Source organism: Cannabis sativa, chromosome 1, assembly GCF_029168945.1.
Source record: "Cannabis sativa cultivar Pink pepper isolate KNU-18-1 chromosome 1, ASM2916894v1, whole genome shotgun sequence".
Lineage (NCBI taxonomy): Eukaryota > Viridiplantae > Streptophyta > Magnoliopsida > Rosales > Cannabaceae > Cannabis > Cannabis sativa.
In genome coordinates, this window is record NC_083601.1 from 22,157,858 (window position 1) to 22,175,392 (window position 17,535).

The 17,535-nt window shown below is 38.2% G+C and overlaps 1 protein-coding gene and 1 long non-coding RNA gene across 2 annotated transcripts; both read left to right on the forward strand.

The window, feature by feature from the left end:
* Positions 1–470: 470 nt before the first annotated feature.
* Positions 471–1,298, forward strand: LOC115720299 (uncharacterized). The gene is made up of 2 exons (XR_009683323.1): positions 471–990; positions 1,126–1,298. It is a non-coding gene; the product is annotated as an uncharacterized LOC115720299 (long non-coding RNA).
* A 1,951-nt stretch (positions 1,299–3,249) lies between these two features.
* Positions 3,250–7,004, forward strand: LOC133031510 (ABC transporter I family member 10-like). The gene is made up of 6 exons (XM_061105043.1): positions 3,250–3,304; positions 3,599–3,704; positions 5,407–5,467; positions 5,721–5,753; positions 6,143–6,265; positions 6,433–7,004. Exons 1-6 carry the CDS (start codon positions 3,250–3,252, stop codon positions 6,640–6,642), a joined length of 588 nt encoding a protein of 195 aa, XP_060961026.1. The 3' UTR covers positions 6,643–7,004.
* Positions 7,005–17,535: the final 10,531 nt, after the last annotated feature.

The window sequence follows — 17,535 nt, forward strand, 5'->3', positions numbered from 1 at the left end:
GGCATTTCCAATACATATACCATGGGTGATGCATGGTCAAATCCCTAGGTGCTGTAGGGTTTTTATGAAGAATGTCCTTTTTGCCTTGTGATTGACGTGACTCTTCGCAGAGTAGCCGTCGCTAGACTTAAATGATCATTCTTTATGCTTATTTTTGTTTGGGGGTTGTGCCGTCAGACTTTATTGCGTGTTACAGTCCCAACACGCTTCCTCCCATGCAGCATTAAATGCGACTTGATTGCTCGAGAGAGACCTGACACATCCCGGAGAGCCTTCGCGCTATGCAAGCTTCCGGGAGTACCTTGTACTCCGGGTGCCTCCTCCGGGACCCATGCTAACAGTGCTTCCTTGTGGCGCACAAAGGCTTAGCAAATGTTTACAAGTTATCTGGTCCACGTGTCCCCTATCGACTGGTCCACGTATTTTGGGCGAATTCTGGAGCAACAAAAACAAAAAGCAAAAAAAAAAAAGTTTAGTTGTACATGGATTAATACCTTATTTTTTTTAAGGCTAGTCCAGTATATCTCTAATTTTAAAATAATAATAATAATAATAAATAAAATAATAATTAAAGAAGCTAGCTATAGCTTTACCACACAAACCCTAAACTCCCAAAAGCTAAGCCTCCCCTGCCGCCTAACCTAAACCTAAAATCCCTCTCAAAGCTCCCTTCTCGTTTGCTCCATTCGCCTGCACAGGCAGTGCTCGAGTGGTCACAAAGCTCTCTCTTATTCTTTTGCCTAAACCATAAACACATCCTAAATCTCCCTCTGCTAAAATTGCTGTCTTTCCCTCTCATCTCTGCCTAAATCTCCCTCTCATTTATCAAACACTACACCTAAAACTGCTCTATTTCAGCAAGTTACTTCAAATGGCAGCGAGGCTCCTGTAGTCGACCAGGAGGATGTCACCGTTGCTGGCGATTCGACGACGCGTGACGAATTAGCTAGTGCTGCGGTGAAGCTTCAGAAGCTTTATAAGGATTATCAGGTCAGTAGTAATTAGGTTAGGCTATAGCTATCATTCTCTAATTATTTTAAGGCTATAGCTTTACTACTGTATGGTTTTAGTTTTTAGATAACTCATCTTAAACTTTACTGTATTCTCTTGCTATCATTCTTCTAGATTTGCAAAGATAAAGATGAAGCTGAAGTATGGTTTAGTGGTTTAAAAGCATTGATATCCCGTGGTCATCATCGAAAATGGAGAAATGAGTTTAGGAGTGATGGAATCCCATCAGAGGCAAATAAACCTAGAACATACACGAGGAGGAGTTCTCCTTTGCACTCTCCCTTCGGTAATTATGCATTATTGATTATATCTTGGAAATTTTTTTCGACTCTGTTTCTCTGTTTCTGTGATTGTGATGATATTGGGGTTGATAAATTTGTGCTGGGTTATTTTGTTTAGTTGCTTATTTTGTTTATATGATTAGATTTTGTTGCTTCTGTGTGGATATATTATGCTTGTAATGAGTCTTTTGACTTAATGAGGCAAATTTAGTTATGACAACACACACAATTATCTAATACTTTATGCCTAAGAAAACGCTCCACTATATTCTAAACTAATACATATTCTTTTGAAAAGTTGAAACAATTTTTTTCAATACAATTGTTCTGATTGTATTCTTTTTTAAAGGATTAAGAGTTTCTGTTTTAAAAAAATAGGATAGAAATTTATTCAAACCTGTTTGTATGTACCCACTCCTTGTATCCTTTTTGAAATTCTTTGAAACACCTAACCTGTTGAAACACCTGAAAGGATTTTTTAATTAACAATCCAATCAATGCAAGATTATAAAGTCAATCATGATATATATCAAATATCATTTAGCTCATACCTTTATACAACTATGGCACTTAATTGCTCTTTAGATTTGTTGAGGCTGTTGAGGCAAATTAAGGTTTTTGAGAGAAAAAAAAATCGTTAACAGTGAATGTGAATAGAGTAAAGAAAAAAAAATGACGATAAAAATTAATGTATGGTATATATATACATACACGTATTTATTTAAAAACCAAATTCAAATTTTAATTTTTGAAATTTTTGTTATTTTTTAACCTTGTTTTGTGGGATACTTATCTTTTTTTGAAATTTAAATTTAAATTATTCTGTCCAGATTGTTTGTTTATAATTAATGTTTTTATCTTATTTTAAATCCTATAATAAATTTTTGCTAGGATATACGTCTTTTTTTCCTTTATTTTTGGATAAATTAAATTTAATATTCTTAAGTTGTTTGTTAATTTTATAACTAAAATGTTCTACATTTGTGGTTTAATTATTTATAGGTATAATTTTTAATTTAAAAATACATTAATTAAACTGAAAAATTAATTTTTGATCAAAAATTAAACTGAATTTTTGATTTAATTTTTGTCACCTACTGCTGCTATGATGACGTTTCTGCTGTGAAAAAGGTTGGATGTTGCTCTGCATAGTTTGTGGAATAAAAAGTCCTAGTGTTTGTTGCTCTACATTATCTGGTGCATCAATGTAGTCATTTGTTGTGGTTATCTGTTGTATATATTCCATGAGAGACATTAATCTTTGTAGTGTTATCTCTTCATGGCCATCAATCGATATAGTGGTATTGTTGGCATAAGGCTTAAGTTTATGGCTATGTGAATGGTTTGGTGACATTCTCCTTTTCATATGCAGATAGTATATTGAAACAAATTGGTTATGAAAATCATATGAAAGTTGCCACTTGTGACTATTCCAAGCTATATTTCCATTGCCAAGAGTTTAAATGCTTTGCTAGGTGAGTTTTGGATTATCCCATGCTTAAATTGATATGATTATGCTCTCCCACCTCTCTCTAGCATAAAGTCTCACACCATGAGTTTACATTGTTCTTTTCTGCAGAAGTCTAAGAATTCAAACTAATATATGTGGTAGAAAAATTTCTCTAAGTTATTTGTCCCATATATGCATAAAATTTGTCATGATGCTAGTTTAATGTAGACATAACTTGTTTTCTTTTACCTTTTTGTTTGGTTTACATGATAAATTTTTTATTCCTATGTAGGGTGACATTCTGTAATTTAGTATGAGCAAGGATCCCACCTGTGTAGGAGAAATTCTTCTCTTTAATAAAGAGTGAGTTGCTCTATATGCTAGTTAATAGAATACCCTGCATTACATGCCTAATCAATTTTATTTTTCTTCATTATCTCTACATAAGAATTTTCCAGTCTAATTTACAGCATTGGTTCTAGTGTTGAGAGGAAGTTCTTATTTATTATGGGTTTGCAGAAAATTTCATGGCAGAGGCTTGATGATCTCTTGCCAACAAGTGGTAATATTATTTATTGTGGGAACACTGGCCTAAATCCTTATACAGTGGCCCCTTATCTCCGATTTTGGGATCTTTTATGATTTTATTAGAGTGATGGCTAATGATTTTCAGTATGATTAACAGTACAAATCATTGGATCTGAAAGTTATAAAATGGCACATTTTTCATTCTCTTCTCAGTCCAGATATATAGTTTTTTCTTATTTCTTGAAGCTCATATTAAAACAGAACATAATGCTTTATATATATTCTTCAGAGCTTATTTTTTCTGGCATTTGTCTTTGTATTATTACAGATGACTGGTCACTTGGCTACACTTCAATTTCTGGAGGGGAAGACTTTTGCATTGGGGGTCATCGCTTGAATGTCGTTTTTTCTCCGAATGGAACTCTGCTACAATTGTGAGTATTGGCCCGCCAAAGGAAGAGAAGAAAGATGGAAAGAAGGATATGTCCAGTGAAAATGCATGGGTTAGAATGCTCCTCAACTCATTGTCAAGTCAGCAAAGTTGTAAGGTAACTCAGCTAATCTATCACATATAAAGAGTCTCAATTTTTTTCAGGTACTTCTCCTTGGAAGCTGTTGTTTGAAAGATCAAGAACTTGAAAAAAAACTAAGGTTGCCAATCGAGGAAGGTACGTATCCTACTGTTAGCTCAAATGAAAAGTAAAGCAGCAAATTAGTTAGCTTAAATGAATATACACAGTTGGTCACATTAATTATACTACTGCTAGTGCTCTAATATAAATAATACTGGAAATACATTACATACTTATCCATTCATTTGTGTATATACATTCATATATAAATATAGTACACATTTGACACTTGACAATATATTTATTTATGAAATATGAAAGTTGGCTAACTAAAACGTTTATAGCTTTTATGGAATACTTGTTTTGATTTATGAACTCCGTAACTTAACCATATTGTATAGTTTCTTGTTTTCTCTATTTTGCTAAGGTGTTGCTAATCTTAGAAATCTTGTTGCCGCTGCTGTTACCCAGAGCTTTCCTTCAATCTAAATTGGACTCCGACGGATAACAATAGTAGATCAAGAGGTAAAGAATTTTACCAGCATTATAGAGTTGTGTGATTATTTTGTTCTAGCATCTCTTAGCATTGATATGATTAATTTGTTGATTGCACAAATCTTAAGTAACTGTAGCATGAAATTTATTTATTTAGTTCATTCCTTACTACTAGTTATTTATCCGACATCAATGATGCTATGGTATATGTGGTAGGGAGCTAGTAATCTAGTTTTGGTAGAATCTGGATTGTAGGAATCATGGAGCAGGAATTCTCGAAGCAGCGATGCCTTCTTGATGGTCTAACTGTAAAATTTTGTGTGCATGCAAAACATTACAACGAAGTAGTTCTAATTTTTTGAATTGAATCATCTTTACGGCAATCTGTACTTGATAACATCCATTTTAACTTTCATTTCTGCTGTGTGAACATGCCAAATTGTGACTTTTTCTTGTTGTTTCTACTTTCTATTTGTATCAGTTTGACACTTTGGTAAAGTTCTAATTTCATGGTACCATGGTTTTTGTCTCTTTATTCATTGGCTAGAAATGTAGAAGCTGCATTTTCATCTTACAGTACCAAATAACATCAGTTATTTTATTTTTATTTTTGCTTAATAAAAAATAACATGAGGTTTGAGTTTGTTATAATGATTTTTAGGTCAATTTTATGTATCAAAACAATTAATTTGTGTTACACTTACACCTATCACCTATGACTGGTGATTTTTGTTGAAGGAATGTGTAGTTTTCTGAATCAATTGTGTTACTGTCATGTTTCTTTTCTATGATTACATGATGATATGTAATATACTAAATTTTTTGGAAGCATGTATCATTCTTGATCATCTCTGTGATGCGGAAGTTGTCTTTTAGATTGATAGGAACCACTAGCCTATACGGAAAATATAAGAACAAACCAGCAAGAAAGATAATGAAGTTCATGAAATCTCTCTGTGTTTATTAAAGAAACAACAAGAACATTACCATAAAAAGTGGTTGGTATTTGAGAGATCACCAGCTCTCTAAACAGCAAATGCTCCACTCTTTTTTGGTTTTTTTTTCTTAGCCAATGCAGAAGTCAATGCAAAATCTCCATGAACTCCTCCCTCTCCATAGTCCATTCTTATGTACATTTTTCAAACATGTTCACTAACAAACTCCATGATCCAAGACCATTATTGCCATACAACAATCTACAGAAATTACTCCAAGTGTCTTGATGACCAACATTACCAACCCAGATTCTCTTATTCTATATGTTAAACATCTTTAAGGGGGGTATAGTTTTATATGATATCATCAGTATTAAGGTCAAAGATTTCACATTATATTGTGTTTTTTTCTTCTTTTTAATCTGTTATGAAAGTTTCCCTGTTTCAGCTTGTTGCGAGGAATTCGGTTGCTGCTAATTCAGTATGCAATTTGTGAATTTGTTAAAAAGAAAGATTGAAAACGGGAACATTTCAAGTGTGATGTAGCCTCTATGTATACACACTAGGAAAATAAGAATAGAAGTTAGGAGAATTGAGTCAGATAATCAGATAATGACTTGTAATTCTTGAAAGCTACGGATTCTAGTTTACGTATGTATCATAATAAGACGGTTTGTTTCTTTTTATTCATCATTCGTAGTAAAACATAGATGTGCTGCTCAACTGTACCATAATATAATAGTATCCATGCACTGTGATAGATCCATTTTGCTTATGTTCATTTTTCTTTTTTAAACAACAACATTTTTGTTTTATTTTCCAGTTTTACTCGTCAAATTACGCAAAGGGTTGCTATTGCTGGTGCTTTAGCTGTCAGTTCAAAATCTTAGCAGTGGTCAGAAGCAAAGGGTTGCTATTGCTGGTGCTTTAGCTGAAGCATGTAAAGTTCTCTTGTTGGATGAGCTTACAACATTTTTGGATGAAACTGATCAGGTATAAATCTATGTTGAATGTAGTGTCATGGCCTGTTATAATATGTCCATGTTCTGGTCTTAGTTAACAGGTAGCTCAGTTTAGTGCTCTCTTCATACATGGTCTTAATCTTCATATATGACCAAATCCTTTTACGTGTGTTATTTATTATTTTTTTATGACACCAGCTTGGGGTAATCAAAGCAGTAAGGAACTCTTTAGATAGTTCCGAAGAGGTTACAGCATTATGGGTGACACATCGCTTGGAGGAGCTTGAGTATGCAGATGGTGCAGTCTATATGGAAGATGGGAGAGTTGTCAAGCATGGAGATGCAAAAACCATTTTGGAATTCATTAAAGGCAGGCAATCAGCATATATCAAACAAATCAATTCTTGATTAAAAATTTGGCTCTCCTGCTATTTAAAGTCACTGTTTTCTGGTAAATATTTATAGACATTTTACCATAGTTTTGTGAATATTTATAGATTCTTTACTGTTCTGGTATATTTTTTTTTCTTCATGCTGTTGATTTCCTGCTTTTCTTTCCCTAGGTCTTCATGTTTTTCGAATCACCTGGGGCATGCGTACCTTAGCGTAACTAGCTTTAATGCCACTGTGTTGATCATAGATCAGCTTTCATTGTAGAGTTAAAATCAGGGAAAAGACTTTGAAATTCAACCCTTGTTTTTCATGTCCTCTAGTTAAACCAAGTCCCTTTATGTAGACTGTTAATTGAGTAATTTCTTTTCATGTTGTTGTTGGTTTAGGTGTTGACCTTCAGAACCCAACAGCCCTTATTGCAGCCGAATACCTTGATCTGGTCAATTACACACGAAGAGTGTTGTGGGAGTCTACACTAATGGCATCACAAGAGGGCTCAATCTATTGTATAGCAAATAAAATGTTTGGTGAAGTACTAACAGAATTGGTCGGATATAAGCCAACATCTAAGATTTATTTGATTTTTTTAGATTTGTCTATGTTATATATTTTAAATTATGTTAGATTATGTTAGAGATTTTGTATTATCAACAATTTACTAATTGTATGTATATATAAGTTATTAATTCTATTAAAGTGAGTTTAAATATTTTAATAATAATTTTTTTAATAATTCTACAAATATATAATTAGAAATTTGCATTACTAGAATAATTAAAATTAAATATTAAATATAAATTTGGTTGAAAAATCACATACAATTCAATTTAAATTTATTTTGCAACAAAATTTCAGTAGCAGAATTATTATATTTTTAAGTACTAAAGTTGTATTTGTTACCAATTTTAAGGTGATTTGCTACTAAAATGTAGTACTAAAAAAGTTTTAGTAGTCTTTCAAAGTAATTATTTTGCTACTAGATTTGATATTTTTTGCTACAAAAATATTAGTAGCAAATTTGCTACAAATTGCCTTGGTAGCAAAAAACTTTCAGCAACGGAGTATTAGCTACGAAGTAGCCACCAAAAAAAGTTAGTAGCAAAAAGTATATTAGCTACTAAATAGGCATTATTTGCTACCAATTTTTTTGTAGCTGAATATCCATTTTTTTGTAGTGTTTATCTTTACTTTTTTTACACAACAATTTCACACCTATTGTTGCAGGCTTAGAAACATTGGTTTTTTTTCACAAAAAGAGATGGAGAAGAGGAGGAACGGGTGATAACTATTGATATGGAATTTGATATACGAAAAAAAAAACAATAAATAAAAAAATTTGTTAATTCCATTTTTGGCATATTTAATTGACAAAAATATTTTATTATTCTTTGTATAATTTCGGTTGGTATACTTTAATATGGTTTCCTATTTGGTGTATTCAAACTTAAAAGGAAAGTTGTCTAGCTTTCCTATTTTTGGAAAAAAGGTAAAAATTGTAAGTTTGGTTACCCATTTCGTTTTTATCTAACCAGCTGTGTAAATTATCTGATCTTGTGTTGAGTTTCCCATTTTCTCAGATTAGATTTCCTGAAGAGAAAACCGGAGCTAAACTTTCCTTTTCTATAAAAGGAAAGTTGTAGTTACTGCCCACGATTTTGTAGGTACAGAAACGGAAATTCCTGGACTGATTGAAGAATTATTTTAGGGAAGTTTCTAGTGGGTTGAGGTCTTGTTCAGACCGAATGTAAGCTGTCTATGAGATGTATATTCATTATAAATACATCTTATAGTAGCTAGGTTTTGCATCTCTTTCACACACTTAGAATTGTATTCATATCTTAAGGAAAGAGTGTCTTTGTTTTGTAGAGAAGAGTTGTTCTACGCTTACTCTGTTTATTTGTTGTTTGTATTGTCTTGAGTCTGTATTCAAGTCTACAACGAAGAAGAACATCAGTGCACCTTCGGGAGAAGGGTTTTACAAGCTTTCGGGAGATTGCTTTTGAAGTCTTGCATCGGGATGATACAAGCACACAACCTTCGGGAGATGGTTGTATAGGCTTTTGGGAGATAGCCTTTAAGCCTTGAATCGGGAGGATTCAAGCACTCTTCAAGGTGATCGAAGGGAGTTCGAGCTCTTGGAGTTTTATCAAGATTCGGTTAGTAGGTGGAATACATCAAGCTTGCGGCATACAATAAAAGGGAGTCTATTTATGCATAAGTCAATTACTTTGTATTTTTGATACCGATCTAATGAATCTTATCTCTGGGCGTGGCCCCGTGGACTAGTAACAATCTGAAAGGATTGTTGAAACCACGTACAAAAATCTTGTGTGTTTTTACTTTTATGCACTGTTTGTTTTTCTGGGTTTCTCTGGAGTTATAGAGTTGTATTCTGGAACTACAGAAAACTGTTTTCAGTACCAGTTTTATTATTCCGCATTTAATTAATCATTTAATTAAATAATCAAACTGGGAATATTAAAATACGGAATTTCAAAATTGTAGAATGGAGCTTCAATTGTAGTTAGAGATTGTAATGGAATAATTTTTAGGTGAAAATCATTGTTTTGATCGTGCTGAAATAAATCAAAATGAAATCTGGAAAAAAAGTATAGCAAAGAGAAGGAAAAAGGTTGAGTGTCATTGTAGATGAATAACATCATCAATGCATGCATGATGTGTGCAATATGGTATTTTGGTAAATAATTTTTTTTATTTAGTTAGTTTATCGAAACTTGTGAAAGTATATTTGTAATATAAGTTAATATTTGTATTTTTTATGTAAATTATATTTTATTGATTATTTAAAAGATAGAGAAGAGAAATCATTGTGAGTGCTCTAATAATTAATAGTACATTTTTTGGTACATGTGGATATGTCGGAGTATTAAACAAAAAAATATTTTAAAACATTTATAATATAAGAATTTTTTAAAAAAATTGGGTATTTTTAAAAAATAATTATATATCTTCTTTTTCAAAAAAATATGGTGATAAAATTTTGAAATATACATATTTTTAAAAAAGGCTTTTTTTTTTTTTTTTTTTTTTTTATAAATATGGAATTTCTTAAATGCATTTTGAAAATATATGGATATTTAATGAAAAAACTTAAAACCTAGGAAAAAAAAAATAAAAAACTTAAAAAATGGAAAAAATAGAATACCTATAAAGGATATTTCCATTTATAAAATTCAAACCCAAAATATCCAAATTCACCTATTCTCTATATCGTGCGATTCTTTCTTCTTCTCCTCTGATTTATCTTCGATTTCTTTCCTTCTCCTCTGATTTTTATTTGATTTCTTTCATTCTCCTTTGAGGTGATTATCATTCATCATCTTATTGTTCATGCTCCTACTGGCGATGAAGAAAATCAATAAAATTTGAAGTCAAAATAGACAAAGGTAAAAAACTATTGAATTTGATTACTGATAACTCTAAGATTTAGAGTTATTTTCATATCTTTAAGCTTGAATTTAATGTGAATTGTAGAGCAATTAATGTCTATACTATGTAATTGTGTTTAGTTTGTTGTGTCTTTGTAATAAATGGAAGTGTGTGTGTGTTAGTAAGTGTTAAATAGACTTATGTTATTGTTTTTATGTGTTTTAAGCAGAAAAAATACAAGAATAGGTATTTGGAAATATTTGGGACAAGGAGAAAAAGGAGCAGAAAAATGATCATTGCTGACTGGCATTGCTATAGCAATCATCGCGTAGCAATTTGTCAGCCCAGTAAGTTTATTTTGGCAGATAGTCCAGCTGGCTTTAATGAAAAGAAAAACGAGCTGAGGTGGCGGAATTTGGCTATTGACTCATCAAACATGTGGAAAATGAAGGACAAGTGGGTGGTGACTTGGATTTCCAATTAGGGTAAACTTTGGTACCCTAATTGGGGGGCAAGAAGGAAAAGAGGAGGATAATAGATATGGGGGCTGCACTTTGAAAGAGGAGTACGAAAATTACAGCAGAAAAATAGAAAAGTACAGAGAAAGAGAGTACAAAGAAGAAGAAGATTGAGAAGAGGGAGAAGAAGGCAACTTCCAAAGAAAGGATTTGAGCTCACCACTCATTTCTCTTGCTCTCCACTTCATTTTGTATCATTTTCTCCTCTCTAATTTGCTCTTTAACTCCATGAACAATTTATTTTCTGGTTTTTTGTTTTTAATTTCAGCTATGAACTAAACTCTTTGAGATTTGGGTGGTTATGAACCCTTGTATGGACTAGTGTTCTTATTTTGCAATGATGAAGCAATCTTGTCTTAGTTCAATTAGTTGTGATGAAATGTTGAATGAATGTTAATTTTTGGCCATTTTTAACATTTAGCAAGCTAGATCTTACTTGGAAAAGCAAGACCTAGTTGAACCCCTCTAATTGATGCATGATTTTTACCTTTTCTTTTAGGTATTAATTAGTAGTGAAATAGGAATATTTTGCTACCATGCATAACTAAAGATTTGATATTTTATTGGACTATTTGTGATCTAATCTGATGTAGGATTGCATTGTTGAGATTATGAATAGTATATTGCAAGTTTTGGAAAAAGCTTGCTGGTTTTTTTTGAAATTTGTTAACTCTGCCAGGATTGTTGAGTCATTGCTGGGTCATTGCTGTATCAACTGGGACATACAAGTGGAAATTAATCACCCAAGTCTAATTTCCAAATCTGAAATTACCACCATTTTAATTACTTTTAGCTTCTCATTTTTAGTTTATTTAGCTTAAAAAGTTAATTCTCAAGTTTAGAATCAAGGCTATAAATTTTTCTCGTGCATTAATGTGTGACTTTATTTTATTTTTATTTGAAATTCTTGGAATTACTTTTAGTTGATTTAACATTATTTAGTAAAAAGTCCCTGTGGAGACGAACTTTGATTACTTATCATTGTATTACTTGTTTGTGATTGTGTACACTTGCGCAATTATAAAGCAATATAATTTTCACAACAAGTTTTTTGGCGCCGTTGCCGGGGACTTTAAGTTCTAAATTTTGTTTTATCAACTAATTGACATTCTAAGAATTTTTTGTGCTTCTAATCTTGCTGGTTTGTCTTTGAAATCTCAGGTATCTATAGTGTATGCACCAACAAGAGGACTTTGAACTTGCTCCTATTGATCCCGAGATTGAACGCACATTCCGAAGAAGAAGAAGGGTTCAAAAGGCTAAGGGCCGAGACATCATGGCTGAAAATTTTGATGATGATGGGGTTGCTCCACAAATTGTTAATCCCATCATATTGGCAGATGATCGAGCAAGGGCTATAAGGGAGTATGCAGCCCCCATGTTTAATGAGCTCAATCCAGGCATTGTGAGGCTTGAAATACAAGCACCGCAGTTTGAGCTCAAGCCTCTAGGGTTTCTCTCTAGGGTTTCTCTCTAGGGATTCTCATGTGACACGTGTCCGGAGGGGGCCTCTTTCCAGCGGTTAGGGGACCCCCACTCCCTTTTTCTTGATTTAGGGTTTGGTATGGGACCTAACTGCTGGAATTTTCTTTTTCCTTTTTTGTTTTTCTCAGAACACAAAATGTCTGCTTCTGGCTCAAAATCTTCGAAGAAGAAAGGAAAAAATATGGCCACGCTGGAGGAGGTTTCTCTGGGACCCGTTGCCCAGGAGGGGTATAAATCCCGTGCGACTGGTTGGGAAGCGGCCGAGCTTCGATCCACCCTGACTTGTCCTCACCAGCTGGAGAACATTATTAATGTTGCTGGGATCAAACCCTCCACCTCAGGGACCTTTCACCGGCCTCCTCGTGACTCGGAGACGCCTAACCATAACTATGACGGCTTCGGGGCTTGGAGTCAGACCCATCTGATGGCCGGTGCCATGCTCCCGCTCCAAGATTACTTTGTTAATTTCCTTGTATTTGTCGGCCTTGCGCCATACCAACTTATTCCTCAAGCTTACCGCCTGCTTTCAGGCTTATTTATTTTTTACACCGCCCGTGGCTGGGGATCTCCTAGCCCGGCGGAAATTTTATATTTCTATGAACTTGTATCCGTCCCCAAGAAAGGGGACAAACTTAAGGATGGTTTTTATGGGTTCCGGATCCACCCTGCTAACGAGGGGGTGGTTCCGTATAATAGGCAGACTCACGTTAAGGAGTACCGCCACCGCTTTTTCTTTTCGTCCGGGTTCAGGGCCGTGGACCACCCGGAGCTTCTCACGGAGTGGGTGCGGATCCCACCTTACCAGCGGACGCTTCCCACTCAGGCTTTTCTTCAAAGGGCCCAAGCCTTCGCCTCCTATGACCATGCCGATCTTGATGTTGGGGGCCTAGTCACCACAGAGAATTGTAGGAAGGCCAAACTTATCCTTTCTCACCAATCCGTGGATGACTCCAACCTCTCACGGGTCATCTGCCCCAATGTGAGGGCGCCGGTTGCGGAGAAGGCCTTCCGGGATGAGCTTATTGCTACGACAGAGAAGAAGTACCAAGATTATCTCTACCGGAAGGCCCAGGAGAAGGCGTACTCTAAGGCCCAGGCTGCCTCTGGGAGAGGGCTTCGCGTGGGGAGTCCGGTGGTGCGAAGGAGCCAAGCCATTGGCGGGAAGTCCGAAGCTAAATTTTTTGACAAGATACTTCAAGAAGAGATTGGGGATCGTCCCGCCGGGAGGCCCCTTCGTCTTGAAGATTCTTCCGAGAAGCAGACTTCCCGGCCACAGCCTTTAGCCCCCGAACCAAACTCGGGTGCTCCCGGTGCTAGCACTTCCGGTGCCGGCGGTAAGTCTCCCTTGATAATTCGCTATGTTCCTTCCGTTGATGAATACACCAGTCATAGGCCCGTAGGGTTCGACGAGCGTCTTTGTAGATTTAAGATGCCGTTGACCCGGTGGGGGGATCGTTTGAAGGAATTTTATTTTACGAACTTAGGAGATTACCTAGGCCGGTCCCGGATGGCCTCCGGCCCTCCGGAACCTATTCCCTTAGGTCCATCAGCTTACATAACGTCCAGCTGGTTTCGGCCCTCGGACAGTTATCTCGGAGATGACGCCGCCAGCATTAAAGTACAGGACTTTGCTAGGGTTAGGAAGTTCGGGTAGGAGTAGCTTATTTGCTGTATCTTGTATAAGCGGTCCCTCACGGACTTCTAACACTTGCTTATTTTTTGAAACAGGTATCTCTATGGATGCCATCCTGGAACAGCTCGCCGGGGTTCATACTCCCGTGGCTCCTCCGGCCTTCATCCCCTCTCCCCCGGCCCCTTCCTTGAAGGTTTCTTCTGGCGCTCCCCCCGAAACCATTGACTTAGTGGATGACGAGGAGGTGCTTCCGGGAGAAGGTCAAGGGAAAAGGTGGGACTTCTCAGAGGAAGCCGTTGAGGGTGCAGGAGAGCCTCAAGCCCTTCCGGAGGTAGCAGAGGAGGACGAGGAGGAGCCTGAAGCGGCTCTGATTCGCAAGCGTAAGGGCAAGATGGTTGCCCAAGACGAGCCGAAGAGGCCTCGGAGAGCCGACACTCCTGCCCATGGCCTAGACGGCGGGGTCTCCCCGATGGAGGAAAATCCTGCTCCTCCCCACATCGAGCTTACCCCGATTCCGGGGGACGAGGTGAGGCAAGAGCTTCGCATAGCCAAACACAACTATACTATGGATGAGTACTCCCGGGGGTATGCTGAAGTGGAGGCCCTTAGGAGGATTCTGCGAGCTGAGGTTGAGGCGAGCATCAACCACCCGGAATACCAGGATCCGTGGGACGTTAATCTGGACCCCTTATCGGACTGGTTTCGTCGCTTCCTAGGGCCTACCTTGGCTCCTTTTGCCGCGGAGATGACCGGCGAGTTCGCTTCTTAGCTCACCCGTTGCGCGCCCAAGCGGTTTGCCACTTGCGCTTCCCTGAACTCCATCTTCCAGGTCCAGGTTCTCAGCCATTCTCTCACGGTGGTAAGTACTTTGCAATTTTCGCGTTTCCTTTTGTTGTTTGTATTTTGTTTTCCTCCTTTGAGAAATTTTTCCTTATACTTCGTTATGGTTCAGCTTGCTGCTGAGGCTGGCCGCCTCTCCAAGAACATCATAAACCAGGCTTCACTCTGTCCGACTTTGGGGACATGAATGACGTCAGGAAGGTCCTCCAGGACCTCACAGCGGAGAGGCAAATCTACCAGGAGGCTGCCGAGCGCCAGGAGGCAGCGGCCAAGGCCAAGGAAGAGGAGGCCAAACGGAGGGAGGCTCAGGCGGAGGCCATGATCCGGGACGAGGCTCAGCGGAGAGACAGGATGGAGGCCCATCACCAGGAGGAACTAAGGGCTCAAACCGAGGCTGCTGAGAAGGCCAGGCGAGATCTCCGGGAGGCCAGGGAGGCTCTGGATGAAATGGTCGTCAAGGTGAGATCTTTAGAGGAGACTCACCAGTCGGACATTGAGTCCAAGGCCGTTCTAGCTGCGGAGTTGAAGGAGCTTAGGGATTTCAAAGAACAATCCACCAGGAAGGCCAAGAGGGCCGAGCTCCTTTCTCCTGTTTCCTGCGCCCGGTGCCCGAAGCGCTTTGATGATGGTGTCTATATGGCTTGGGCCACCAATGATCAAAGTATCAAGCTTACTTTTTATCCCAAACCCGAGGAGATGATTGCCAGATTTCGGGAAAAGAAGAAGAAGCTTGATGCCGCGCTTGAGGCACGGATTGGACCTCGTCTTCCTTCGCGGGCTGACTGAGCTGCTGTATTATTGACCCAGATTCTACCCATTTCTTTTATAACTTTTTTTTTTGTTTGTACATATTTGCTGCTGCCTTAGAACAATTTACATATAGGTGGCAGCTTTCATTTGAAGGGGAGACAATTATACTTTAAGGCCTGTCCCCGGGCCATTTATATGTATATGACCTGCCCTTTGGGCCAGGATATTTCTTATGCGATCTTTATTTGTCACACTTATATATTTTAACCTGTCCTTTGGCTCAGGGTTTTTATACTTATGCTTTTTATTTTTGTGCATACTTTTGACCTGCCCTTTGGGTCAGGATATTTTACTTAGTTTGTTTTTTTCTGTTCGTCCGTGCGGTATACCCTAGTACCCCCCTGAGTGGCATAGAAACTTTGTTTTTAAGGCACTCAGTTTTATTTAATATAGAGGAGGTATACATTTGGACGGTACAAACCCTTTGAACAAAATCTAAGTTTAATTCGCTACTGGTAATATTTTCTGAGGTGATCGGCATTCCAGGCTCTTGGGACGGTGGTTCCGTCCATTCTTTTTAGTTTGTAAGTGCCAGAACCGATTTCGTCCTCGATCTCATATGGTCCTTCCCAATTTGGTCCAAGTACCCCCACTCCGGGTTCTTGGGTGGCTGGAAAAACCCTTCTTAGGACCATATCCCCAATAGCGAATTTTCTGTTTTTAACCTTGGAGTTAAAATATTTGGTCACCTTCTTTTGATAAGCAGCCATCCGTATTTGAGACTCATCCCGGAGTTCTTCGACTTGATCCAAAGCCTCTTGGAGCAGTGCCTGATTGGTGGCCGGATCATAAGTCGTCCTCCTGTGGGATGGGAATAATGTTTCCACCGGGACCATTGCTTCACAACCGTACGCCATTGAGAACGGCGAGTGACCGGTTGTGGTTCTGGGGGTCGTCCGGTAGGCCCACAATACCCTTGGCAATTCTTCAGGCCAGTTATTTTTACAGGCCAGTAGCTTCTTTTTCAAGGTGACCTTTAGGATTTTATTGACTGCTTCCGCCTGGCCGTTTGTTTGAGGCCGGGCTACCGCGGAGAAGCTTTTTACCACTCCGTGTTGGTTGCAAAAGTCAGTAAATTCCTCGCAATCAAATTGCTTTCCATTGTCTGAGACTATTTTGTGAGGCAAGCCGTATCGACACACTATGTTTTTGATAACAAAGTCCAATGCCTTCTTAGCAGTTATTGTCTTCATAGGCTCAGCCTCTGTCCACTTGGTGAAGTAGTCCACTGCTACTATTGCATACTTTACCCCTCCTTTTCCCGTAGGTAGAGACCCGATGAGATCTATTCCCCAGACCGCGAAGGGCCAGGGGCTGGTCATCAAAGTGATCTCATTTGGAGGAGCTCTCGGTATGTTCGCGTACCTTTGGCACGAGTCACACTTTTGGACATAGTCTATACAATCTTTTTTCATTGTTGGCCAGAAGTACCCTTGCCTCAATATTTTCTTTGAGAGGCTGGGTCCTCCCGTATGATCTCCACAGAACCCTTCATGGACCTCCAGCATGATTTGTCTAGCTTCAGGGTCCGATACACACCTTAAATAAGGCATGCTGAGTCCTCTCCGGTAGAGAATTTGGTCCATCATTACATAACGATGAGCTTGATACTGAATCTTCCGAGACAGTGCCCTTTCTTAGGGCAACTCACCTGTGGTTATGTATTTTATGATGGGGACCATCCAGCTGGGTTCTTGCCCAACCGTTAGTGTGGTCTCTTTTATTTTGATGCTCGGCTCTGCCAAGCGTTCCACTGGTACTACCCCCAGTTCTTCGATTTCACTGTCCGAGGCTAACTTAGCCAGACAGTCCGCATGAGCGTTCTTCTCTCGGGGGATTCTTTCTATTTTATAGTCCGCGAACTCGTGGAGCAGTTCTGAGACTATTGCTACGTACGCGGCCATCCGTTCGCCGCGAGTTTGGTATTCTCCGGAGACATGGTTTACGACCAGCTGAGAATCACTGTAGATTTCCACTCTCTTGGCTCCTACAGCTTTAGCCAATTTTAGCCCTGCTATCAAGGCCTCATATTCGGCTTGATTATTCGAAGCTGTGAAGTTGAATCGGAGTGCCGCCTGGAGCCGCAATCCAGTAGGTGATATCATAGCCACTCCGGCTCCTGAACCGTTCTCATTAGAAGCTCCGTCTACAAATACTTTCCAAGTGGAGATTGGTGGTTCCGGTGTATTGGCTGTTGCCTCGGCTTCGTTGCATTCGGTGATGAAGTCTGCC